Source organism: Rousettus aegyptiacus, unplaced genomic scaffold (assembly GCF_014176215.1).
Source record: "Rousettus aegyptiacus isolate mRouAeg1 unplaced genomic scaffold, mRouAeg1.p scaffold_m13_p_14, whole genome shotgun sequence".
In the NCBI taxonomy this organism is placed as follows: Eukaryota; Metazoa; Chordata; class Mammalia; order Chiroptera; family Pteropodidae; genus Rousettus; species Rousettus aegyptiacus.
Window position 1 is genome coordinate 13686564 of NW_023416289.1, and position 24229 is coordinate 13710792.

The 24229-nt window shown below is 54.3% G+C and overlaps 2 protein-coding genes and 1 long non-coding RNA gene across 4 annotated transcripts; 2 read left to right on the forward strand and 1 right to left on the reverse strand.

Moving 5' to 3' along the window:
• Positions 1-684: 684 nt before the first annotated feature.
• Positions 685-19512, forward strand: SLC12A4 (solute carrier family 12 member 4). Of its 2 annotated transcripts, none has more exons than XM_016164165.2 (24): positions 685-876; positions 4413-4507; positions 5682-5813; positions 9112-9258; positions 9344-9398; positions 11019-11149; positions 12463-12704; positions 12850-13064; positions 13590-13754; positions 13833-13931; positions 14225-14282; positions 14645-14819; positions 15245-15363; positions 15832-15930; positions 16134-16253; positions 16450-16554; positions 16822-16990; positions 17237-17432; positions 17547-17716; positions 17807-17938; positions 18018-18125; positions 18321-18508; positions 18629-18762; positions 18931-19512. In XM_016164165.2, exons 1-24 carry the CDS (start codon positions 762-764, stop codon positions 19020-19022), a joined length of 3261 nt encoding a protein of 1086 aa, XP_016019651.1. In that variant the 5' UTR covers positions 685-761; the 3' UTR covers positions 19023-19512. The 2 variants fall into 2 exon arrangements, with proteins under 2 accessions (XP_016019651.1, XP_036087347.1); XM_036231454.1 differs by lacking the exon at positions 685-876 and adding an exon at positions 3936-4047.
• LOC118611352 lies at positions 17546-18402 on the reverse strand. The gene is made up of 2 exons (XR_004954234.1): positions 18302-18402; positions 17546-18173 (listed from the first exon to the last, which is right to left on the reverse strand). It is a non-coding gene; the product is annotated as an uncharacterized LOC118611352 (long non-coding RNA).
• LCAT (lecithin-cholesterol acyltransferase) lies at positions 19462-22968 on the forward strand. Its single transcript, XM_016164180.2, has 6 exons — positions 19462-19879; positions 20599-20755; positions 20835-20950; positions 21043-21138; positions 21225-21449; positions 22372-22968. Exons 1-6 carry the CDS (start codon positions 19726-19728, stop codon positions 22944-22946), a joined length of 1323 nt encoding a protein of 440 aa, XP_016019666.2. The 5' UTR covers positions 19462-19725; the 3' UTR covers positions 22947-22968.
• Positions 22969-24229: the final 1261 nt, after the last annotated feature.

Sequence of the window (24229 nt, forward strand, 5' to 3'; positions counted from 1 at the left end):
AAGAATTTGGCTAAAGAATCCAATGTAGCGTCCCAAAGGGGCAAACGTGGCAGGGCGAGGAGGACAGGTGTCCTTCCCGTGGAGGAGGCAGCAGCCTGGGGGAAGAGGCAGGAATCCCCAGCCGCCTTCACCAGAGAGAGACTGCAGCGAGGGGCGAGGGGGAAGGATGGACCTTCGCAGGGACTGGGTCTCCAGTGACCCCAAGGAGAGGTGGGAGACGCAGATGATGGAAATCAGGAGAGGGTACCGAGAAATGGCTAGAGGTCCTGGACAGGATTGGGAGAGCCTGCCGACACACTGGGCTGGCCCTGCCAACACTTCTTAGTCCTAAGTAACAGAAATGTCCCTGAGCGTTTACTAGGAACAGAGCTCAGTGCCAATGCACCCCATTCCCCACCTCACGGAGCCTTCAGGAAGCCCTAGGAGATGGAAGCGCATTTTCTCAATTTACAAATACCGCATCTGGGACACAGAGAGGGCCGCCCCTCGCCCAAGGACACACAGGAATCGGGTTGTCCCCAGGGCGTGCAGCTGCTAGTAATACTCTTTCTAGAGGGGCTTCACTCCTCCGGGTCCCCCTCGGGGAGGAGCCGGCCTGAGCCCCTCCTGCTTCCCGCCCCCGAGGGGCGGCCCGGGGGACTGGCGGAGGAAGTGAGCGCAGCGGGGAGGAATGCGAGCGGGCGGGGCGCGCCGGCCTGGGGTGGCGGGGACAGCCGGGCTGGCGGCTGGGGTAGCAGGCGCGGCAAGGCCGAGTGCGCGCGATGCCTCACTTCACTGTGGTACCCGTGGACGGGCCGCGGCGCGGCGACTATGACAACCTCGAGGGGCTCAGTTGGGTGGACTACGGGGAACGCACCGAGCGAGAAGACTCAGACGGTGAGAGCGCGTCTGGAGGGGGCCTTGACCCGGACGGGGGAGCCAGCCACGCGGGGTCCGCGCTCACGCAGACACCTGGTCCGTGCGTGCACACGTCGATGTGGGCCAACTTTTTTTAGTCTGCTCCGTCGCCACCACTCCCTCGCTCCGCCGCGCAGGCACAATTTTCCTGGGCCCCCGGCGCCCACAGACAGGCCGCCCTCCCCGCCCCAGCTCCTCCCTTGCGGGCCACGGGCGGGGGCTGCAGACGTGGCCGACCGAGGAGGTCTGGCCAGTGGGGCCGCCTGGCGTGTGAATAGCGGCGAGTCCCCAGCTCTTGCCCTTCCCTGCAGGGAGCATAGTTGCAGTCGGGTCCCCGGCCCCCTTCACCTTCTGTGAACGACCTCCAGTCTCCTCTCGCCTTGCTTACTCATTTGCGCCTCTGCCCCTGAGACTCCCCTCCCTTCCCCCATCTTTGTGCCTCCCTGCTCTCGGGCCAGCGAGAGAGAAGGGTGTGCCTGTCTGTGCGGGACTATGGGTAACTGCCAGTGAGTGCACTCGTGTTGATCCCCGTTTAGATCTGTAGGTACCTACCTTGGGCATCTAGGAAGCACTCACACGGAAATGGGCTTGTCCGGGCGCTTTCTGTGAATTACCTCGCTTAATCCTCCCGCTTTCCCTCAACGGATAAGTCCTGTTACTCACATTTAGGAAGAAATGAACTGAGATAAGGATCATTATGTAACTTGCCCCAGGGGATTCAAACTCAGGGTTGGAGACTGCAGCTCCCTAACTCTTAGCCTAGGTGTTAGAACCGGGTCTGGAAGTAAGCCCCTCCTCCTTTCTTCCGGGTGCTTGGCTCTTTCCGCTCCCCTACCTCCATCTGCTACCCCAGGATGTCCCCATATGCCTGTCCTTGCCAGGGCTCATACTTGGAATGGGCATACTGCTGAGAACATGTGTCTGTATGTGTAGCATACATGCATGTGTAATTGCGCTTGTGTAAGTGTGTAGCTGTGGGGTATCACAGGGTGAAGGTGGGGTCAGGGTAGCACTTTCTCATGGCCACTTTCCTGCATGGGTGTCAATGATGAGGATAGCGATATGACTGATGACAATTGCCTGTGTCTGTGATTGACCATGATGGAGATATGAAGGGAATATTTGTGTTGGTGGCATGTGTCAGATATGTGATCTTGACCTAGCTCTGGTCCATGATGGTGACATAACTGAAGTGGTCCATACCTGATGTGGGTGATGGCTATATGTATGTCACCTAACTGCCATGTGGGGAGATGCACAGGACAGTCATGTGGGCTGTTGGACATCATGGAAATTTTGCAGGCTTGACAGCTGCGTTTGTGCACACACCCCAACCCCCACCCATGATACCCTGACCTAGCCTAGTTCCAGTGGTCAGAGCAGGAGCCAGCATCCATGTTCCGCCTAGCCCTAGGAGGCTCTCTCTCCCAAAGGCTGGGCTGGACTACATCCTTAGGATCAGCCTGGACCAGTGGGCAGGCAGAGCTAAGCCTAGCCTCTGGCCCCGCCTTGGCCTCTCACAGTGACTGTAGGGACCTGGAGCCACATTGGCTGAGTCCTGCCAGGTCCTTCCAGGCTGAGCCAGCTCCTCCCACTATCCCCCACTTCTTCCTCTTACTCCTTGTCAGCCAGACCTTGGCTGTGTCTGCAGTATGGGGGACACTCTTCGCCCTGGTGAGTAATTATAATTCTTCTTGGTGGGAACTACAAAGGGTTAGGGGCACAAAAGCAAGGAGCCTCAGGTTCATCTCATTGGGTATCCCCAGCCTGGTACTTGACTCTCTCAAGGTCAACACCTCCGCTCCAGGGGGAGTAGACGTTATAAAGAGGTACCCCTAGAAGAGGCCTGTGAACACAGGGATCAAGGGTGTCACCTGAATACCCATCTGCTGTTGGTGCATTCATAGCTGCAGCCAGAAAACACATATATCTGTACTTCACAGGCCTAGGCCATGCTCTGGTTCCCAGGGGGTTTCAGGTGGTATCTGAGCAGCTTCGGCCTGGCAGGCATGCCCAGACCTGCCCTGGAATTTTTGGAATAACTGAGGGCAGTACAGACACCCAGACACCGGTTAGATCCACACCCCCCCCCCCCATCCTATATTCCCACAATCCCATGCGAGCTGTCCTTAAATTAGGCTTTGAAGAACCCTCAAAAATACCTGCTGGGTATCTTGCACCAGATTGTCCTTTTCCTGATGCATCAGGGCAGTTAGAAGAGTGGGTGTTACTATCTCTACTTCATAGAAGATGAAGCCAAGGCAGCACAGAGAAGGTAAGAAAGTTCCCCTGGGTCACAGAGAGGGAGGGTCAGGAATCCAAGCCAGGCTGCTAGCTATCTGAGCACCAAGAGTGTATGTGCACCCTGGCCAAATTGCAAACCCCAGACTCTTCTCTAATTAAAGGCTTGTACTGCACCCTAGGGTGCATTCTGAGACAGCCTAAAATAGGAATAGGGAACCTGCAGCTCAGCTCCTACCTGGTTCTGGTGGATCCTGGGATCCAGGTTTGACCCTTCTCACTGGGTAACCTTGCCTCTGAATCTCTGAGTCTTCCTTTCCTTGTTACTAAAAGGAAGAAAATGATTATTGCAGGGTTGCTGTGAGGACTAGAGGCAACACTTGGAAGGGCTCTGAGCCATTCTGGAGTCATGGCTGAAGGGACAGGGATCTGCTTGGTCTTGGAGGACCATCCACAGCCAGTTTTGGGGAACTACTCTGTGCCCAGCTCTGCATTTTCTGGATACTAGTGCAGTTTCCCTAGAGAAGTCAGCAATGGTGGGGCAGGCTGCAGTGGTGAGGTTAGAATAATTTATAATTTATTTCCAATACACTTAACAGAATGATCAGAAGAGATATGCCACACCCCTCTCAGCAGGCTCAGTTCAACACTCACCCGGCCCAGCTTTCTTGGACGACCCCAGACGGCTCCTTGCGCCTACTTCCACACTCTGAACAGTCTCCAGCTTGTGGCTCCTCCCAGCATGCCCGGGGCTGCCCTCCAGGAGGCCCCTGCGCAGTGCATGGTGGGGCAGTTCCAGGCGGCTTCTGACCATGGCGACAGAAGGCGCCCTATGTGGCTTCATTTACCTGAAGGGCAGCACCCGGGCAGGCCCTGAGGACACCGAGGCATTGGCGCCTGTCACACTGGGTATTCCAGATGGGCTGAGAAATGAGATTGGGGGTCTGAGGACAGACCAAGACCGGGACACGCGCCTCCCGGCAGGCTCCGCCCCTCAGTGGTACCACATGTGTGAATGAGTGTCTGGGACTTTCTTGCTGGTGACCTTTACTAGAGGAAATGAGGTGATGGGTTTTGGTCATTGGCCATTCTGCCAGTTCTGGCCCTTCAAGGAGACTGGAGGGGTTTGGTCGGGAAACAGGCCAAGCCTGGTAACTCTGGCCCCCAAAATGCTCCATAGAAATGATGTTTTGTGGGCAGGCCTGCTGGGAAGCAGTGCAGGATTAGGGCTCAGGAGGCAGCCCCTGACTGCGATTCTGTCTCTCTCTCCACAGGACACGGCAACCACAAAGAAAGCAGCCCTTTCCTTTGTCCCTTGGAGGCTTCCAGAGGAAGTGAATACTATGACAGGAACCTGGCACTGTTTGAGGTAGCTGAGGAGCCATTCTGCATGGCAGGTGTGGTGGGCAGATGGGCAGGCAGGGGCCTGTCAGGATCCAAGTCTTCGCTAAGCAGGCAGGCTGGACAGTTGTGCCTCCTTATGTCTTGGCTCCTCCTCCAGTCTCCCCTTGTCTGTCTTGCCCCTTTGGCAGCCAGGCTGTGGTTCTATTGGCCCTTTAAACTGAAACTGCCTTCCCAGAGGCCACTCACATCCACATCCCGTTACTACCCCTAGGGGTGTTTGCCTTTGACTTGCATGCAGACACTCAGCAAAGCAACTGACCATCTCAGGATTTCCTTTCTTCCCTTCACTCCTAGGATTTCTTGCAGTCCATTTTTCTTTCCTCTCCAGTGAACTCTTCTTTGTCCTTCCTGGTTGGCTTTTCCAATCCCGTCCCCCTTAGGTTCACTGAAGCCTGGTCCTTCTCACTGCATCTGTCCCTTCTCCACATGTGTACCTCAGTGGACACCTCTCTGGAAACATTCCCAATTTTGTTCCTCTGAACTTGAATTTTAGCCTTTTCAGACTCAAGCTCAGAAGTTGGATATGGATTTAGGGCACAGTTTAGGCCTTTAAACTCTGGGGCCAGGATCCCACCGTGGGGATTAAGGTGAGTTACTCACTGGGTCTAGAACCTGGTGGGGAAGACCATCCAGGAAGATCAGGGTTTGAGCAAATAGGAGAGACTGTATTTGTCCCAGACATCCCTCTTTTGACTTCCTTGGTTCCCTGAGACGACTAGGGGTAGCTTTTTCGTGGGAGAATTCAGGGCAGATGTGAGTCCCAGAGACCCACTCATAGCTGAGAGGAGGCCAGGCAGAACAGGCAGAATGAAGTGTGCCATTCGCCTATCTGCCACCTGTGCCCTGTCCTGCCCTGTCTCCTGAGGCAGGTAGTTTGCACAAAAGGGTTGGTAGCGACTGCAGCCAAGGCGGGGCAGAGAGAAACAGCTGCTGAGTTATGCCTTTGAGTGCCACATGCTGGGGAGTGGTGCCCACACCTGCCCAGTGGCTGGCTTGGGCTTCCCCAGGCAAGAGCTGGGATCAGGCCCAGGCCTGCCTCAGGGCTTGGCGAGGGGCCAGAGGCCAGGCCTCTGGCTACACATAGGTAGCCTGGCGCCAGCCGGGCCCATTGCCAGACTGCCTTGTGGCTCTGTTTACAGGAAGAGCTGGACATCCGCCCAAAGGTATCATCTCTTCTGGGCAAGCTCGTCAGCTACACCAATCTCACGCAAGGCGCCAAGGAGCATGAGGAGGCTGAAAGTGGGGAGGGCACCCGCCGGAGAGCAGCCAAGGTGAGCTGCCCAGGAGCAGCAAAGGGGCCCTCCTGGGAAGACAGACTCAACAACATGGAATTGACAATTTTCCTACATGATCATGAGAATCCCAGGGGAAGTGGGTGCCAAGGGTGGTGAGGATGGCGGATGGATGCTGAGGAGAAGCCCCTCAGGGGAGCTGAGGGCTAGAGGGGGCAGAGGGCCAATGAGGCCCTCAGAAATGACATCGAGAGCAACAGCTGTCTTCACTCAGCCCTCTGTGTGTGTGAGGTATCATGCTAAGCAATGGGCCTGGGTTCTTGCAGGTCATCTCACAACAAAGCTGTGAAGCAAGTGTTATTATCATCCCCATTTTATAGATGAAAAAATAGCATCAGGGGTGGTAAGTAACTTGCCTGAGATGACTCATCTGGGCAAGATCAATATGTAGCACTGGGAGACAAGTATGTGGATTTACTGTGAGATATGTGACTAAGTAGAAGGTCAGATCACTGACATCCCATCAAGATGGATAAGGGCATTACCTTTGGAATCAGGAACATGATTATCCTTTGGGGCTGTGTGACTTAGAGCAAGTATCCAAACCCTCCTGCCCCTCACTGTGTTGGCTCCACTGGTGGACCCCTCCAACAGCCCTTGGGTTCCTTGAACATCTGGGTAGGGGGGTGATAGGAGGATAACACTGTGCGCTCGTGGCTCACATCCAGGGCCTGGCACACCTGGGGGGCCTGGCGCACCCGAGTATGGGATGTGGCTCCTCTGGTGCTCTAGCCCAGGACCTTCTGCCTGTAAAGCAGACGTGCTAACCACTACTCTATGGAACCACCCCACCTAGTGTTCTTGTCGGAGGTCAGCACAGACAGAAAGAGCTCTTGGTTGGGATAAGCTAGGTCCTCAGCCTCAGACCTGCTTGTGAGTTTTGGGCCTTGCTGAGGTAAGCCAAGGAGGGAGTGTTGACTAGATCGATGTGCACCCCTCACCTTGCCTCTCTGGGAGGCAAGTCACCCCACACATCAAAGAGAGCAGCTGAGATCGTGAGGTCACACAGACCTGACGCCTACCCTGTCCTGCTCGTTGTGATTTTGCTGGCATTTTCTGCAGCTAGCACAGAATCGTGACTATCTGGCGATTCCTGTTCAGCCCTGCAGAGGGGTCTCCGCCTCTGAGATTGTTGCCCTCAGTGGGTGGTAGCATCCTTGTGTAAGTGTCTCATCTCTGTCCCTTCAGGCCAAGTCCAGGGACCTGCTGGCTGGGAGTAAAAAAGGTCCCTAAGAAAGACTAGTGTACATCTCAGCAAGTATTGGAAGGAAGCCTGGATTGGTCCCTTGGCCTTATGAGGAGCCTATGAAGATGCTTGGGTCTAGCCTTAGCTTACCTGCCCAGCTCACCTGGCCCTAGAGTAAGGATGTGAGAGGATACCCGAGTGTCCCAGCTCCAGTAGCTTTTCCATGGAAAAGAGATGAGCCTGGTGAAGTCCACAGTAAATTAGTAGGAAGCTAGAGAGCTGAGGCCACTAAGCTATGGTCCTTTTCTAGGGTGGGTCTGAGTAGGGCCTCAGAAAAATAAGGCTTAAAGCAGGAAGGGCGAGCCTCCCAATAGACCATGCCAAGACCCAAGGCAGCCTCTCTGTAGCAGCTGCTCTGGCTCTGGCCTTATTACCTTCTGAGGCTGCCAAAGGTTATTTGGAGATGCAGAAAGCATTTCCGGCCCTGCCCTTTTCCACACTACCCTTTTTCCAGAATGACTCGGCCTAAAATTGGAGTGGGGCAAGGAACTGCCACTATCCAGTGGGTGGTCCAGGGCCTCTGAAAAGGGCTCAGACATTGCTTAGATAAAGTATATCTGTCATCTCTATTGCTCAGGATAGTTTGAGGGGCCATTCATTCTCACTTGGGCCCTTCTGAGGTCCATTAGGCTGCACACAGATCCTGCCCCAGTCCTTCAGAAGAGTCCCTGTAGCTATATAACTCTCTCCAGGACATCAGGCTTTGCTGGGGCTCTGATAGTAGTTCTCAGGTCCTCACTACCCTGGGCTGCACTCATGGAGGCTCAGTTCTTCAAGACGTCACCCACCCTGCCTGTGTGCTTCAGCCTCTGCCCTGGCCTCCAGCTGGCTCCTATTCTGCCCTTAGATAGTTTAAAAATCCTGCCCGGATATGCCCATTAGACCTCCCTCACCTGCCCTTTGATCTTAAGTCTCTACTCTATGCAGGATTTTTCCAACAGCTTATCCTAAGGGCCTTCCAAGGCACTGCTCATTGGGCTCAGGAGGACTTTTGGGGAACCCGCAGGGCCTGCAGGTGATACAACAGTGAACAAGCCAAGTCTACCACAGTGTGGCCATGAGACAGTCGAGTGCACAGTTACCATGACCTTTGGTGACCACTGCGATAAAAAGGTATAGCAGATGCTGAAGGTATGCAAGAGGAAGTGCCAACTCCACCTAAGGCAACCCAGAGGAACTTCCTGGAAGAAGCCTCCTGAAGGTTTAACTGAAGAGCAGTTTTCCAGGCAGTGAGGCAGGGCTGACCTCCTCAGGCAGAGTCTAGCTCATGCCCTAGTTCAGAGGCTCTGAGGGACCCATGTCATCAAGGGTTGAAGCTGACAATAAAGGTGATGGGGCACACTTGATAGCCCAAGCCAAGGAGTCTGGCCCACACTGGATTACGGTTTTCGGCAGGGATGATGAGACTGGACTTGGTTTTCAGAGACCTGCTTTGGCAGCAGAGTGGGCTGGAGTATGGAGAGGCTGACAGGCACAGGAGGGCACCATCCAGGTGCTCCAGGTGTAGTTTCCCATGTTCAAGTGACTAAGGCTGAGGCAAGGTAGGCTTATCTAAAAGCAGCTTGAAAGGCAGACTAGGCAGGACTTGGCGTCCACCTAGATTGGAGTTGGGGGTTGGAGAGAGGGAAGGCCAGGGACAACTTCTTGGATTCTGACGGGTGACATGGGGCCTGCTGGGTAAGAAGGTGAGGATGCGGGACACACCTCTTTTTCTAGTTTAACAGAAGAGAGAAAGGGAAGCGGGCAGTACCTTGAGAGGGAGGTTAAGCTCAAAAGCTTCCTCTTGACGTTTTGAAAAGACCAGGTTTTATACCTTTTCAGTCCCAAATTGTGTTCATACATGAAAGTCAATATGGACATCCTAGCTGTCACCCCACCCATGCACTCCCCAGGACTCCACTCAGGATGCCCCTCTCCACCCTGTTCTCTGTAGAACACCCTGGCAACTGCTGAGTGACTGGGGCTAGCCTTCCATGGTTCATCTGGACCCCTCTGATGCTCTGTGCCTCCCCTTCCCCTCCTGCTCCTTAGGCACCTAGCATGGGCACCCTCATGGGGGTGTACCTACCCTGCCTGCAGAATATTTTCGGAGTTATCCTCTTTCTGCGGCTGACCTGGATGGTGGGAACAGCCGGTGTGCTACAGGCCCTCCTCATTGTTCTCATCTGCTGCTGCTGTGTGAGTATCCTAGCTGGGGCAGGGCCCATGGCTGCCCACAGAGCCCATCCAGCTCAACTGTTCACCTGGGCCCTTCTTCCCACAGACCTTGCTGACGGCCATTTCCATGAGCGCCATCGCCACCAATGGAGTGGTTCCAGGTGGGTGAGTGCCACCCTGGGCCTGATGGGGGTAACAGGCCCAGAATTCACTTTGACATACCCAGGAACCATCATTGTCCTGCAGACCCCTAAAGCAGTTCTTTGGTGGGATCTTAGTCCCTGAATTCATGACAGTTGCATCACTTGGGAGCATCCTTGCTTGACAGAGTTTGAGATTGCTGTTTGTGTGTGTGTGTGTTTAAAGGGGGCTGCGGCTGACAAAGAAGGTGATGGGGCTCACCTGGTGGCCCAAGCCAAGAAGTCTAGCCCATATCATGGATTATGGGATAGACAGTACAGAGAGTTTTTAGCAGGGATGATGAGATTAAACTTGGTTTTCAGAGACCCTATTTATTTATTCAACCATGTATTTATATCAGTATGGCCTCCTGGATGTTTTATTCTTCGGATTATAATTTAGTACTTCATTATTGATTATGTTGCTCAAACTATTTTACTTTGGCCATTTAGCTACTTAGATTGGCTGTTATGTCTGTACTTGGGTTTTTTTTTCTTTTTGAAATAACAGCTTTATTAGTATTAGTATAAAAGTAATGGGGGTAGGGAGAAGGCAAAATATATTTACCCATAAGAGGGTTTGAAAGTGCAGAAAAATGTAGAAAGGAAAATTGAAAGTGCCCATAATGCCACTATCCCAAATTCATAACTGTTAGCCTTTTGGTATATGGTTGTAGGGTCTTGTAAAATATTGATATAATTGTATTTCCCAAAGTGTATATGTGTCTGGGCCTGTTTCTCAAATGTTGGGAAAAAGTTTATTTGTTTTTGTAGCAAGATTGATAGGGTATTAATTTATGTGATTATTCTCCTACTCTTGGGTTCTACTTTTTTACTTGTAAATATTGTCCTGAACAGCCTCGCATGCAAATCTCTGTTCACACCTCTGGCAGTCCCATTAGGAGAGGGTCCTGAAGGTGGGATTACAGCATGAAAGGATTAACTTTTTAAAAGATTCTTAATCCCTGTTCCCAGATTTTTCGCCAGAGAAGTTTTATCAGGAGCAGATTCAGCTAACAACATGGATCACTCTTATCCCCTGCACCCTCGCTGGCGCTGGGGCCCAGTGTTGATTCTGCCAGTCTTGTTAGACTCTGATGGAAACACACACTCAGGGCAGGCGGGTCAGCCGTGGGCACTCTCCTGGTGGCAGGCCCTGTACTAGGCCCTAGGGACAAAAAGCTGGACAAGACACAGTCCCTGCCCTGGTCAGAGGGGGTCAGACCAACAGACACAGCCCTTGGAGGGATGTGGCATGTTGAGAGATAGGATGTACCCAGCCAGAGGAGACTGTGGGGACTGGCCTAAGTGCAGGGAGTTGGGGGACAGTGGGCCACTTAGGCACTGCTATGGACCTGGAACTGCCCTAGCAAAGTAGTCATTTCACAGGCCTATGCTGGGCATTGGAGTTAGATGGGAGTAGGTCCAACCCCAGCCTGGCCACTTACTAACTATACAGCCTTGGGAGAATCTCCCAATCCTTCTGCCCATTTGTAAAAGGGAAAAACCATCCCTGTCCCTCTAGGTGGTTGTGAGAGACTGTCAGGGAACAGACCCCCTTGAAGAACCAGCCTTGACCTGTGTACATTTTCTCTGTTGTAGCTGGGGGCTCCTATTTCATGATCTCCCGCTCACTGGGGCCAGAATTTGGAGGTGCTGTGGGCCTATGCTTCTACCTGGGAACAACATTTGCGGCGGCCATGTACATCCTGGGGGCCATTGAGATCTTGCTGGTGAGTCAGGCTAAGCCCTGGTCAACTCTGGTCTTGTCCAAAAACTCCCTTTCCCGTAGGCCCAGGCTGCTCATGCTGCCCTCGCCTCTGGCCACAGTCTGGGATTTATAATGTGGGAGGCCTCCTCAAGGAGAAATGTCCTCTGCTCAAGCCAGTTTCCTCTTCAACCCCTTGCCAGTTCAGGCCATACAGGGAAGGGGCCTGGCTGCCTTCACCTTGGCCCTGGATGTTCTATCCACCCAGGCCCCATTTTAGCCATGGCAGGTGATCTGTGAATTCTTGCATTTAACTCAGTGACAGATAGATCTTGGTGATGACACAGAGCCTGCCTCTTGGGCATATGTGGGCTCTGGCCAGGTCTGTCTTCCCAGGCTTCTGTGCCAAGGCCGTTTAGATCCACCTCATCCTTGTTCCTAAATCAGGGCGAGCAGCCACGGGACCCTGTCTGGAGGTCAGTGCCCCCTCCATGAGCCCCATGTGTGCTCTGACTCAGCTTCCCACTCCCCACTGAACTGCCCCGGCTAGTAGGTGAAGAGGTGGAGTAGTCGTAGGGAGCACAGGGTAACAAGAGCCCACCCCTGGGGATCCAGACAATAGGAGATATTTAGAGGAACTGCCTGGCTATTCCCATCTCCAGGTCTTCTGCCTGTAGCACGAACCTGACTCCTAGACCTTCTAGGGTTTTTTGTTGTTATTTCCTACATTCCTACATTTATTATTTGGATTTCTTCTGTAAAGAAAACTTATCCTCTTCCCAATTTATTTATTTATTCATCCATGTACTTATATCAGTATGGACTCTGGGATATTTATTTTATTCTTGGCTCATAATCCAGTACTGTCATTATTTATTTTGTGGCTCAAGCTGTTCTACTTTGACTTTTTAGCTATTCGGATTGACTCCTGTGTCTGGTTCCTTTTTAAATAATAGCTTTATTAAGATATAATTCACGTACCATACAATTCACTACCCATTTAAAACATACGATTTAATGGTCTTTAGTATATTCATAGTATTGTACAACCATAACCACAATTAATTTTAAAACATTTTCATCACTCTGGGAAGAAACTCCATACTCATTAGTAGTCACTGTACTCCCGCTAACCCTAGGCAAATGCTAATCTGCTTTCTGCCTTTTAATCAGATTTACCTCTTCTGGACATTTCATATAAATAGAATCATACAATATGTGGTCTTTTATGACTGGCTATTTCTGGATACTCTTTAAAAAAAAAAAAAAAAGCCAAAATGATAGGATTCACTCTCCAACTAGGAAAATTGAACCTTCTTCATTTATCTCTTGTTTCAGACTTACATTGCCCCGCCAGCTGCCATTTTTTACCCAGCAGGCGCTCATGACACATCAAGTGCCACCTTGAACAACATGCGAGTATATGGGACCATTTTTCTAATCTTCATGACCCTGGTGGTGTTTGTTGGTGTCAAGTATGTGAACAAATTTGCCTCACTCTTCCTGGCCTGCGTGATCATCTCCATCCTCTCCATCTATGCTGGGGGAATCAAGTCTATTTTTGACCCTCCCATATTTCCGTAAGTAACCCAGGACTACATTGAAGCATTGCATTGACACCCTCCCAAGTAGATGGTTTTTGATGCCGAGTCCCAAAGGCCGCAGAGTGTAAATAGGTTGGGGCCTCTGGCTGAGCAGGTGCTGATGCTCTCCCCAACCCCACAGAGTCTGCATGCTGGGCAACAGGACCCTATCACGGGACCAGTTTGACATCTGTGCCAAGACAGCTGTAGTGGATAATGAGACAGTGGCCACACAACTATGGAGCCTCTTCTGCCACAGCACCAACCTTACCACTGACTCCTGCGACTCCTACTTCTTGCTCAACAATGTGACCGAGATCCCTGGCATTCCGGGTGCAGCTGCTGGCGTGCTCCAGGGTGCGTCCTCCTCTTGTCCTCCTGCTCCTGACCCATGGGCTGGGCAGGAGGCCGGGGATGGACATGGAAGGAGAGTGAAGCACAGAGCCAGCCTTGTGTGGCCAACTCAGTAATGAGGAGCGGGCCTGGCTCGCTTCCCAGCCCAGCAGTGTCCTCTCAGCCTGGCTCCTGGCAGCTAGTTTTTAGAATAGAATAGAGCCTATTTGGCAATGTCCCAGGCCTGCAGCAGCCCCCAGAAAGTCCTGGCATCCCCTCTCTCCCCAGCCACCAGCCCCTGACGATGCCCGGGATTGTCCTCCCAGGAGCCATAAAGGGCCTATGTCTAGGAGGCAAGCAGTGGCAGGGCTCTGGCTTCAACCACCTTTGCCTGTTAGACTTCTGGCCACACCGCTCCCTTCCTGTGGCCATAGCAGTCCTATGGCTGATGCAACCAGAGCCTCTCATATCTATATTCTCTGCTGGGCTTCCTCAAATTGCCCCTGCAAAGTAGATGGGGCTGTGGTGGTGATACTGCTTTCCCCGCAGAGAACCTGTGGAGCACCTACCTGGAGAAGGGTGAGGTCGTGGAAAAGCATGGGCTGCCTTCCACAGATGCCCTTGGTGTGAAGGAGAGCCTGCCCCTGTACGTGGTGGCTGACATTGCCACATCCTTCACTGTGCTGGTCGGCATCTTCTTCCCCTCTGTGACAGGTGAGCCCTTCCTGCCCACCCACCCAGCCCTGCCCCATCTCCCGGGGACCTCCTGAGGGAATCTTGTTGTTTTTGGAGGCATTATGGCTGGCTCAAATCGCTCCGGGGACCTCCGCGACGCTCAGAAGTCCATTCCAGTGGGGACCATTCTGGCCATTGTTACAACTTCCCTTGTGTGTATCCTTTCCTAGGCCTGGGGCAGGTAGGGAGTTGGGCAGGAGACATTTGCGTGCACATAAGTTACCAGCTGGCATGCACAGACATACCACAGGTACATGCGTCCATACACACCTTTCCCCTCACACATCACACACTCTAGGAGTGTGTGCACAGTGTGAAACCCTCAGCTATAGACACCCCAGCTGAGTCTTCTGGCTAAGGCTAGGGCGAGGGGCATGTGGCTCCTCTGCAGAGAATGAGTGGGAAGAGCCATAGCAGTGGAGGCCTAGCTTTCCTTGACACAGCTGCAGACTTCAGCAGTGTGGTTCTCTTTGGCGCCTGCATTGAGGGTGTGGTACTCCGGGACAAGTGAGTGAGCTGGGCCCCTCCCTGTGGCAGTGGGCTCAGCTTTTGCCTGCTCTGACACCAGCTCCTCTCACATATATGGTCCCACACATGTCCTCCGGCTACTGGTTGCCACTTTAGTCTGTGCCACCAAGTGGGTCAGGCCTCTCCAGGACTTTTGCTTCTGGGAAAATGGCAACATGAGGACCAGGGCTGGGATGAGGGGAAAGGTGAGGGCCTGAAGGGCTGACTTCCCTGCCGAGGAACCAGAGCTCTACCCACCGTAGCCATCCTTCCTGACCCCCTGATGTCCCTCACTCTGTGTGGCCCCACCCAGGCTTTGGGGGCTCCTAGCACAGAGCCTAGCCTGAGTCTGGCCCTTGCAGGTATGGCGATGGTGTCAGCAGGAACCTAGTGGTGGGCACATTGGCCTGGCCTTCACCCTGGGTCATCGTCATCGGCTCCTTCTTCTCAACTTGTGGTGCCGGGCTACAGAGCCTCACTGGGGCACCACGCCTGTTGCAGGCCATTGCCAAGGACAACATCATCCCCTTCCTCCGGGTGAGCCCTTCTGTGCTCCCCCACAGCCTGGGTGCTCCTGGCCCCTCACACTGGATAGGGGAGAGAGGTAGGGGATACGGATGCATACATCCTGCTGGGGCCCATAGTGACCCCAGCACCACGTAGCCATCATGGGTTGTTGCTGAGAGCTGCCCTGGCCTTGGCCCTGTCCTGCTATTGGCAGAACTGCTTGGGCCCAGAATCCTTGTGACCTGTCTATGGCTCATTCGGAGCAGAGAGGCCTGGAAAGGTGAGGGGCAGAGAAACTTATGGAACCTATTGGGATAGGCATGGGTGTGCCTGAGCCCCAGAGGAGGGACTTGGAAATGATGGAGGCCAGGCTGTGGCTTATGGCTCAAGGTATGGAATGGGGGTCTTGGGACCAGCTTCTTCCCTTCTGATCCCACTAACCCTGGTACATGCAGGTATTTGGCCACGGGAAGGCAAATGGTGAACCAACATGGGCACTCCTCCTGACGGCACTCATCGCCGAGCTCGGCATCCTCATTGCCTCCCTCGACATGGTGGCCCCCATTCTATCCATGTGAGCTGGGGGCCAGGACAAGGTGGGGTGGGGGACAGCCTTGGGAAAGGCTTCTAGTACCCTTAGCCAGGGGCCTCAGCACCTCCCTGTGACCCTGCCTGGTGTTGAGGGCGCAGTTTGGAGATATGTCAACTGTTTGGGAAGACGTTAGCCTGGCAGAGCTCAGTCTACCTCTGCATTCAGGAACAAAGTCTGACACACAGGTAGAAGTTTTAAAGAGACCAACAGGTTCCACACCCCTCTGTGGGACAGACTCTCAAGAGCAGGAAGGCGGCAGCCCTCCGCTCCTGGACAGGGCAAGCACCCAGTCCCTAGTACCTTGAAGCCACCACTGCTTCATCCATCCTTTTTCAAGGTTGTTTGCTTTTAAAATTCTGGGATCAACTGGCCGAGACCATGCAGGGCAGGGACATTAGGTACCCAGCTGCCAAGGAGGCCGCTCTGTACCAACCAGCCCCTACGATACAGGTTCTTTCTGATGTGTTACCTGTTTGTGAACCTGGCCTGTGCTGTGCAGACGCTCCTGAGGACCCCCAACTGGCGGCCTCGGTTCAAGTACTATCACTGGTGAGCACCACCTGGACCCCTGAGACAAGTCCTCTGACACAAAGGCTACTGAGAAAGCCAGGAGCCACATTCTGGATGGGGTTTGAGTTTCCTGGGCTGTAGTTGCTATTGGTGAGAGATTAGGGGGGTAGGGGGCTGGAGGGCTTATCTGGGGCCCTACTGGTCTTTCCCTGATTCCGGCCCTTCCGCACTCTCTGATCCAGGGCACTGTCCTTCCTGGGCATGAGTCTCTGCCTGGCCCTTATGTTTGTCTCCTCCTGGTACTATGCCCTGGTTGCCATGCTCATTGCGGGCATGATCTACAAGTACATCGAGTACCAAGGGTGAGTGAGGGGCAACTGCCGGGTTGGGGGAAGTGGGGTGGTCTGTATGGTGGGTTGTGGGGAGCCGAGCTAGCTACCTTAAATATTGGGGCTGGGGGACTGTGACTCAGGGCCTGTCCTCCTCCATATCACATACATTTGGACAGAATCCCCTGGGTTGGACCAGGGGCTGACCAGCTTATGGTGGCCTCTGTAGGGCTGAGAAGGAATGGGGTGACGGGATCCGAGGCCTGTCCCTGAGTGCTGCCCGTTATGCATTGTTGAGATTAGAGGAGGGGCCTCCTCACACCAAGAACTGGCGGTGAGTTCACACCCAGACTGGCAAGGGCCGCTCTAGGTTCTTGAGGGGGACTCTGTGATGGTGGGTGGGTCAAGAGGTGCTGGCTTCCCTTCCCTGGTCCATGCTCCCCATCCTGGATTGCCAGTGGTGCTTTCCTGCTTGTTGAGCCCTTGGATCTCTGCTCCCCAAACCTATGGGGGCTTGCCAGCTGAGAAGGGAAGGAGGAGAGGGCCTCCCTGGAAACCTCTGGCCCTGGTCTCAGGCTCCCTCCCCATCTGGCCACCACAGGCCTCAGCTGCTGGTGCTGCTGAAGCTAGATGAGGATCTTCACGTGAAGTACCCACGGCTCCTCACCTTTGCATCCCAGCTGAAGGCAGGCAAGGGCCTGACCATCGTTGGTTCTGTCATCCAGGGAAGCTTCTTGGAGAGCTATGGCGAGGCCCAGGCCGCTGAGCAGGTGCCTGCTACATGGGGCAGGGAGCTGAGCCAGACTAGAGGTGTCCGGGCTGTAACTGGTGTGTAGGGGTGGAGCCCAGTTCTGGCCAGCCAGGTGCACAGCACCTGAGAGCTGGAGCAAGGGTGGGTATGGCTGTCCCACCTTGAAAACAGCCTCTGGGTGGGCAGTTTACCTTCTCCCCTCCCACTTCCTCAGCAGAGGGGATGCGGATGGTCTTGCCTTCTGATCCTGGTGTGTTCCCCACAGACAATCAAGAACATGATGGAAATTGAAAAAGTGAAGGGCTTCTGCCAGGTGGTGGTAGCCAGCAAGGTGCGTGAGGGGCTGGCCCACCTCATCCAGTCTTGCGGCCTAGGCGGCATGAGGCATAATTCTGTGGTGCTGGGCTGGCCCTATGGCTGGCGACAGAGTGAGGACCCACGTGCCTGGAAGACCTTTATTGGTGCGTGAGGGGCCAGAGCCTGGGCTCAGCCATGGGGTTTGGGAGCTGGGGTGCAAGTGAGGTCAGAAGTCGGAGGGCTACAGGCTGGCAGTCAGCAGTGTCCCTCCTCCCCAGACACTGTTCGTTGCACCACGGCTGCCCACCTGGCCCTGCTCGTGCCCAAGAACATCGCCTTCTACCCCAGCAACCATGAGCGCTACCTGGAGGGCCACATTGATGTGTGGTGGATTGTGCATGATGGTGGAATGCTTATGCTTTTGCCCTTCCTACTGCGCCAGCACAAGGTGGGCCAGGGGGTGGGCCCAGGTGAGAAGGGCTGGGCCCTTGGTGGGGTGGTATGTGACTGAACCACCCACCTGCTCTTGTTGCCACAGGTTTGGAGGAAGTGCCGGATGCGCATCTTCACCGTGGCCCAGATGGATGACAACAGCATCCAGATGAAGAAGGATCTGGCCGTCTTCCTGTACCATCTACGCCTTGAGGCAGAGGTAGAGGTAGTAGAGATGGTGAGTCAACTGCCTCAGTATGGCCCTGTGGATACCCTGTTTCACACAGCCCAGTCCTCATGGCCCACCCTCTCCCTAGCACAACAGCGACATCTCTGCATATACCTATGAGCGGACGCTGATGATGGAGCAGCGGTCCCAGATGCTGCGGCAGATGAGACTGACCAAGACTGAGCGGGAGCGAGAAGTTAGTGGCCTTCTTGGTTCAGAGCAGGGTTGGGTGGCTGGGTCAGGCCTTTGGAGACACCATCAGATGGGGGCATCAGAATGATTCATCCCAGCCCCACCCAACTCAGTGCCCATGTTCCTGAGGCTGGGTTATCATGTTAGGCCAGCTCCTTTTTCCCATGTCACTGAAGTTACCTCCTCTGATTTTCTTCAGGCCCAGCTGGTCAAGGACCGGCATTCAGCCTTGAGACTGGAAAGCCTGTACTCAGACGAGGAAGATGAGTCTGCAGCTGGGCCTGACAAGATCCAGATGACATGGACACGGGATAAGTATATGGCAGCTGAACCCTGGGACCCCAGCCACGCCCCTGACAATTTCCGAGAACTGGTGCATATTAAGCCGTGAGTACAGCAAAAACAGACCCAGCCACGCTGGGGCCTGGGTATGGAGGTGGGATGGGGGCAGGCAAGCTCTGTGGGTAGGCCAGGGGTAGAACCCATGATTAGCTGCATTACTGGCAGGGACCAATCCAATGTGCGGCGCATGCACACTGCCGTGAAGCTCAATGAAGTCATTGTCACACGTTCCCATGATGCCCGACTGGTCCTACTGAACATGCCTGGCCCACCCAAGAACAGCGAGGGTGATGAGAACTGTATCCTTTTGTGGAGAGACAGGCAGTGGGGAAGTGGACAGCATGTGAGGTCTGACTGGGTTCCCGTAGTGGGGGGTCAGGTTACCCTAGCTCTGAATGATTGATAGGCCAAACTTTCCTGAGTGCCCCTTGGTTCTGGTGCTGCCTCTTTGACCTGATGCCCTACAGACATGGAGTTCCTGGAGGTACTGACCGAGGGCCTTGAGCGGGTGCTGTTGGTGCGTGGCGGTGGCCGTGAAGTCATCACCATCTACTCCTGAGCCCAGTACAGACTTGTGGCCTAGAGTGGAAGTGTTCAGTGTAACACCCCCTCCCAGCACCCACCTGCTAGCCCTGCTTTGCTTGGCCCTGCTCTGGACACAGCTTTGCTAGGTCTCCTTGGAGACTGGTCCTGGGCCTGGCAATGGAGATGGATCCGAGGTCCTGCAGGACCCTCAGAGGTTTGGGGGCTGTCCCATCCAGCACTCCTGGAGTCCTGCCCTGGCTGGAGAAGACTGATGGGGGCTGACATGGGGTTTGAAGGCCAGCCCAGGAGAGCTATTTATTGAATATTTATTGTTTGGATGTCACCATCAGAGAGAAGGGAAAGGGCGACAAAGTGGGGGGTAGGGGGTTCTGCCCTAACCCGCCTGCTGGAAGACCTGGCTCAGGCTACTGTGGGCAGGAACCCCCACCAAGCTGAGCCTAATGGAGCCAGCCGAGGCCTGACTTTTTTCAATAAACCATTGTGTACTTCTGGGCCTCCTGCCACCCAGGCTCTGTTTCCCCTGTCGCCAAGGGAAGAAGGTGGAATTGAACCCAGGCCCAGAGCTTGGCTCCCTGAGGCTGTGCCCCTTTCCAGCAATCTCTGGCTACCCCATTGGCCAGGCTATCCCTCCCCTTGCCCACAAGGCCCCTCCCATCCCCACTCCAGATAAGGCCAGCCCAAGACTGCTTCACTGGGCAATAAGCACTAGGGCTAGAATGGGGCCGCCTGGCTCCCCATGGCAGTGGGTGCTGCTGGTGCTGGGGCTGCTGCTCCCCCCTGCCGCCCCTTTCTGGCTCCTCAATGTGCTATTTCCCCCGCAAACCACGCCCAAGGCTGAGCTCAATAACCACACAAGGCCCGTCATCCTCGGTAAGCCCCCGCCAGGCCCCTGATGCACCAGGCCAGATTTTGGGGAGCCTGGGTCCCAGCCTCTGGTAGTCGACCCTGCCAAGGCCTCTCTGCCCCTGCATTAACCCTGATACTTGCCTTAGTGTCCCGAGGGGCCAAAAGCTTGTCCTGCAGAGAAATCAACCCCTTTCCTCCACCACACTGTCCCTGTGTCTCTGAGTTATCTACCCCAGGTGGGTGGAGAGGGGGGTGGGTGCCTGAGGCCTTGTCCAGGGCGTTATAAGCTGTGGTCAGCTGCAGCCACTGGACCTTGGGCCAAGCCCCACCATTCCTTTCTCAGCCCCCACCCCAGCAAGGACAAAATACACAACCCAGGAGAGTGGGAGAGGCCCATCAAGGCCTAACCCTTACTCTTAGGCTCAGCTCCCCATTTCCCCATACCTATTTGTTCTTCCCTTGGACTTTGACAGTAATGGAGAACCAGGATAAGTGTTTGCTTTGTGGGGGCAGAGGTTATTGGCCTTGGCCTCTGCGCTTACCCTGCGCAAGGGGAGCCTGGGCTTTGTGCTGTTGGGGGAATGGGGCAGGGGAGTGTGATCAGCAAGAAAGAATTGTATCCTTAGACCCTGGGGATTGAGGGTATGAGAAATGAAAGGGTGGGGCTGGCTGGTCACTGCAGTGGGGCTGGGAGGGATCATGGGGAAATCCAAGCAATCCAGAGTGAAGACTAGTGCCCGCAGTGCCTGGCTGCCTGGGGAATCAGCTGGAAGCCAAGCTGGATAAACCAGATGTGGTGAACTGGATGTGCTACCGCAAAACAGAGGACTTCTTCACCATCTGGATGGATCTCAACATGTTCCTACCCCTTGGGGTAGACTGTTGGATCGATAACACCAGGTACGGGCCATCCCCTCTACCCCAGTTCCCTCACCCTGCCCCCTGGTTGCTGGCCTGCTGAGTGTCCCACTGCCCCCAGGGTTGTTTACAACCGAAGCTCTGGGCGTGTGTCCAATGCCCCTGGAGTACAGATTCGTGTCCCTGGCTTTGGCAAGACCTACTCTGTTGAGTACCTAGACAACTACAAGCTGGCAGGTGTGTGCACTGGGAAAAAGGGCTGCGCTCTGAGCTATGGTGGGCCTGCAGCAACCATGGCCAGAGCCTCAGTGCTGTTGCTTCCCCCACAGGCTATATGCACACCCTGGTGCAGAATCTGGTCAACAATGGTTATGTGCGGGATGAGACAGTGCGGGCCGCCCCCTATGACTGGCGGCTGGAGCCCAGTGAGTGTCTCTGCAGATGAAGGGCTTGGGGAAGGGCATGTGGCCCCTAAAGTCCACTGCCCTGACCCCATGCACCCCCCTCAAAGGTCAGCAAGAGGAGTACTACCGGAAGCTCGCTGGGCTAGTGGAGGAGATGCATGCTACTTATGGAAAGCCCGTCTTTCTCATTGGGCACAGCCTTGGCTGCCTGCACCTGTTCTATTTCTTGCTGCACCAGCCCCAGTCTTGGAAGGATCGCTTCATCGATGGCTTCATCTCTCTTGGGGCTCCCTGGGGTGGCTCCGTTAAGCCCCTGCGGATCTTGGCTTCAGGTGAGACAACCTCTGATCACCTGCATTCTGTGGGGGATTGAGAGGTGGAATGAAGCTGACCATGGACCTGCCCTCATTCCTGCTTCTGTTCACAATGACAGGCTGAGGGTGTTGTCTACCACTCCTGAGCATGGCCCTTGTCGCTGGCCCCCCAAGAGTAATGAGCCTTGCCTGGATCATTAGACAGCTTGTCTTAATGATGACACAAGAGGAAGTTTAATAGAGAGGAAGTGAAGCAATCTGACTCACTGTCCTATGTTTGTTCCTGTGGCCTCAGGTCCTACCCACTCAGCTTTCAGCTGCCTTTTGTTCCCAAGAACCCCTTTGCCCAGGGATCTCCCCTACTGAGGAAAGATCTGCCAAAGCCAGGGCCAGACCCTGGGAGCCCTTCTTGCCCTTCCCTAAGGAGTGCTACAGCCAGCCACTACCTGCTGAGCACCCACCATATGCTGCACTCAGCCAGACTCGGCCTTCACCCTAGGAGCTCATAGTCTGGTGAGGGAAACCCTCCTCAGACTACATCATTTAGTGTCAAACACAGACACAGTCTCATTTCATCCTTCCCAGAACACAGCTCTGACCCCTGTGCAGCAGACCACAGGGCCAACAGACACTTGCCTGAGGGAGAACTGAGAGGCAGCCCCCACCTTTTGAACATCCATCCAACCTCAGGAAACCCCTCCCTGACCTGCTTTTGAGACGCTACAGCTCAGCCTCACAGAGGTGCTATCAGGGTTTTTCATTTAATAAGCACACATTGAGCACCTACTGAATGTTAGCCCTGCTATAGTCCAGCTTGGAGTTTGTGTTTAGATTAGGTTGGGATAAAACTGAGCATCCAGCTAAGCTTGGGCTGGGCAGCAAATTGTGGGCTGGGGACAGCCAAGCCCAGCCCCCTGCCTATCTTGCCCCATGTCTATAGGTGACAACCAGGGCATCCCAATCATGTCCAGCATCAAGCTGAAAGAGAAGCAGCGCATGGCGACGACATCCCCCTGGATGTTTCCCTCTAACCTGGTTTGGCCTGAGGACCATGTGTTCATTTCCACACCCAGCTTCAACTACACAAGCCGTGACTTCCAGCGCTTCTTTACAGACCTGCACTTCGAGGAAGGCTGGGACATGTGGCTGCAGTCACGTAACCTGCTGGCAGGACTCCCAGCACCTGGTGTGGAAGTGTACTGCCTGTATGGTGTGGGCCTGCCTACGCCCCACACCTACATCTTTGACGATGGCTTCCCCTATACAGACCCCATAGGCATGCTCCATGAGGATGGTGATGACACTGTGGCCACGCGTAGCAGTGAGCTCTGTTCTCAGTGGAAGGGCCTCCAGCCACAGCCTGTGCACCTGCTGCCTCTGCACAGGACACAGCACCTCGACATAGTCTTCAGCAACCAAACACTTGAGTATATCAATGCCATCCTGCTGGGTACCTACCGACAGAGCAACTTTGCTCCCCCAGCTGCCAGCCCAGAGCCCCTGCCCCCTCAATAAAGATCATTTTTTGCTATTGTAAGCTGACGTGTGTTGTGGTTGAGGGGGAGGTACTCAGGTCCACACACCAGGATTCATTTAGTAGTAGCTACAGGCCTGGTGCTTTGTGGAGCATAGTGCAAGATGGGCTTTGCAAAAGCCTAGGATTGAACTGGAAACCCTGAAATGTACAGCTTCCCACACCTGGTTGAGCTGTTAAGGCAGCCTACCTTGTGCCTGCCTCCATTTTGGGCACAGGCACTGGGGGCAGCTGCACACACAGCTGTGGGATAGCGGCACGTGGAGCCAAGGGTTTGTGATGGGAAAGAACCAACCTGTCCCAGCTCCCAAAAGAGCAGGCAAGACCTCACCTCTAGATAGGGCCTTTTGAGTGCTAGGTGGGTGACAGAAGCACAAGAGTTTATAATCTGGGAGAGATGGCCACTAATCCGATCATTTTGCTAATGAAGGTTTCATTATTAATGGAGCTAAGTAGTCTGAGAAATGTCTAGAGAGCAACAAGGGCCCGAGTACTGTGTGTCAGGGAAGGCTTCCCAGAGGAAGTGGTGTCTCTGCTGAGATGAGAAAGGTAACACGGGCCACGTAAAGACTTGAGTTTGAGCCTAACGGCACTGCGCAGCTGCTGGAGTTTAACTAAGAAAGAGTGAACAGATTTCAGATCTAGAAAGAGACCCCTCTCTACGTGGTAGTGCTGGAAGGGGGAGGGGAAGGGCCAGGAAGTGTAGGGAAGCCAGTGCAGCAGCCAGGAGAGAGAGGATACTAGCTGAGACTAAGGTGGTAGTTAGGTGAAAGATGTGGATAAAGGTCAGTTGGGAGGTGAAATAAAGCTTGGCCATCGGCAGAGCCCAGCATGCCTCCAGGCCATGAGGTGGTGCCCCTCTTGGGAAAGGGAAGACAGCATCAGAGAATGAAGACAAAAGGATCAGTGTCACTATGATGAACGATTGAGCCTCTATGTTTGAGGTTTCTAAGAGGAGGCAAAGGCAACAAAGGCAGGAGTTGGGTGAAGGAGGGTGACAGAGGACAAAAGTCCAGGCCAGACGCTGTTAGGAGATATGTAATTATGTGGACAGAGACCTGACAAAAGGTCTGACAGTCTTAGGGCAGAGGTTAGAGTTGGTGTCAGAGGCAGAGCTCGGGGCTCAGATTGAAAAGGGAAGGAGTTGCTGAACAATGGCCAGAAGAAAGAGATTTGTCCTCTGTCCAGAGAGAGGACCCGGGAGCATTAATGGAGAGCCGGGATGGGGACATCACCACCTTCCCAAGCTGCTTGGGACCAGAGG

What these genes read in the sequence shown, in the direction of transcription:
- LCAT (XM_016164180.2), top strand. Translation starts at nt 19,726, where the DNA reads ATGGGGCCGCCTGGCTCCCCATGGCAGTGGGTGCTGCTGGTGCTGGGG. An exon ending in TGTTGGATCGATAACACCAG is followed by an intron (nt 20,756 to 20,834) that starts GTACGGGCCATC and finishes CACTGCCCCCAG; the next exon opens with GGTTGTTTACAACCGAAGCT. An exon ending in CCTGCGGATCTTGGCTTCAG is followed by an intron (nt 21,450 to 22,371) that starts GTGAGACAACCT and finishes CCATGTCTATAG; the next exon opens with GTGACAACCAGGGCATCCCA.
- SLC12A4 (XM_016164165.2), top strand. Translation starts at nt 762, where the DNA reads ATGCCTCACTTCACTGTGGTACCCGTGGACGGGCCGCGGCGCGGCGAC. An exon ending in CGGTTCAAGTACTATCACTG is followed by an intron (nt 15,931 to 16,133) that starts GTGAGCACCACC and finishes TCTCTGATCCAG; the next exon opens with GGCACTGTCCTTCCTGGGCA. An exon ending in TCCTACTGCGCCAGCACAAG is followed by an intron (nt 17,717 to 17,806) that starts GTGGGCCAGGGG and finishes TTGTTGCCACAG; the next exon opens with GTTTGGAGGAAGTGCCGGAT.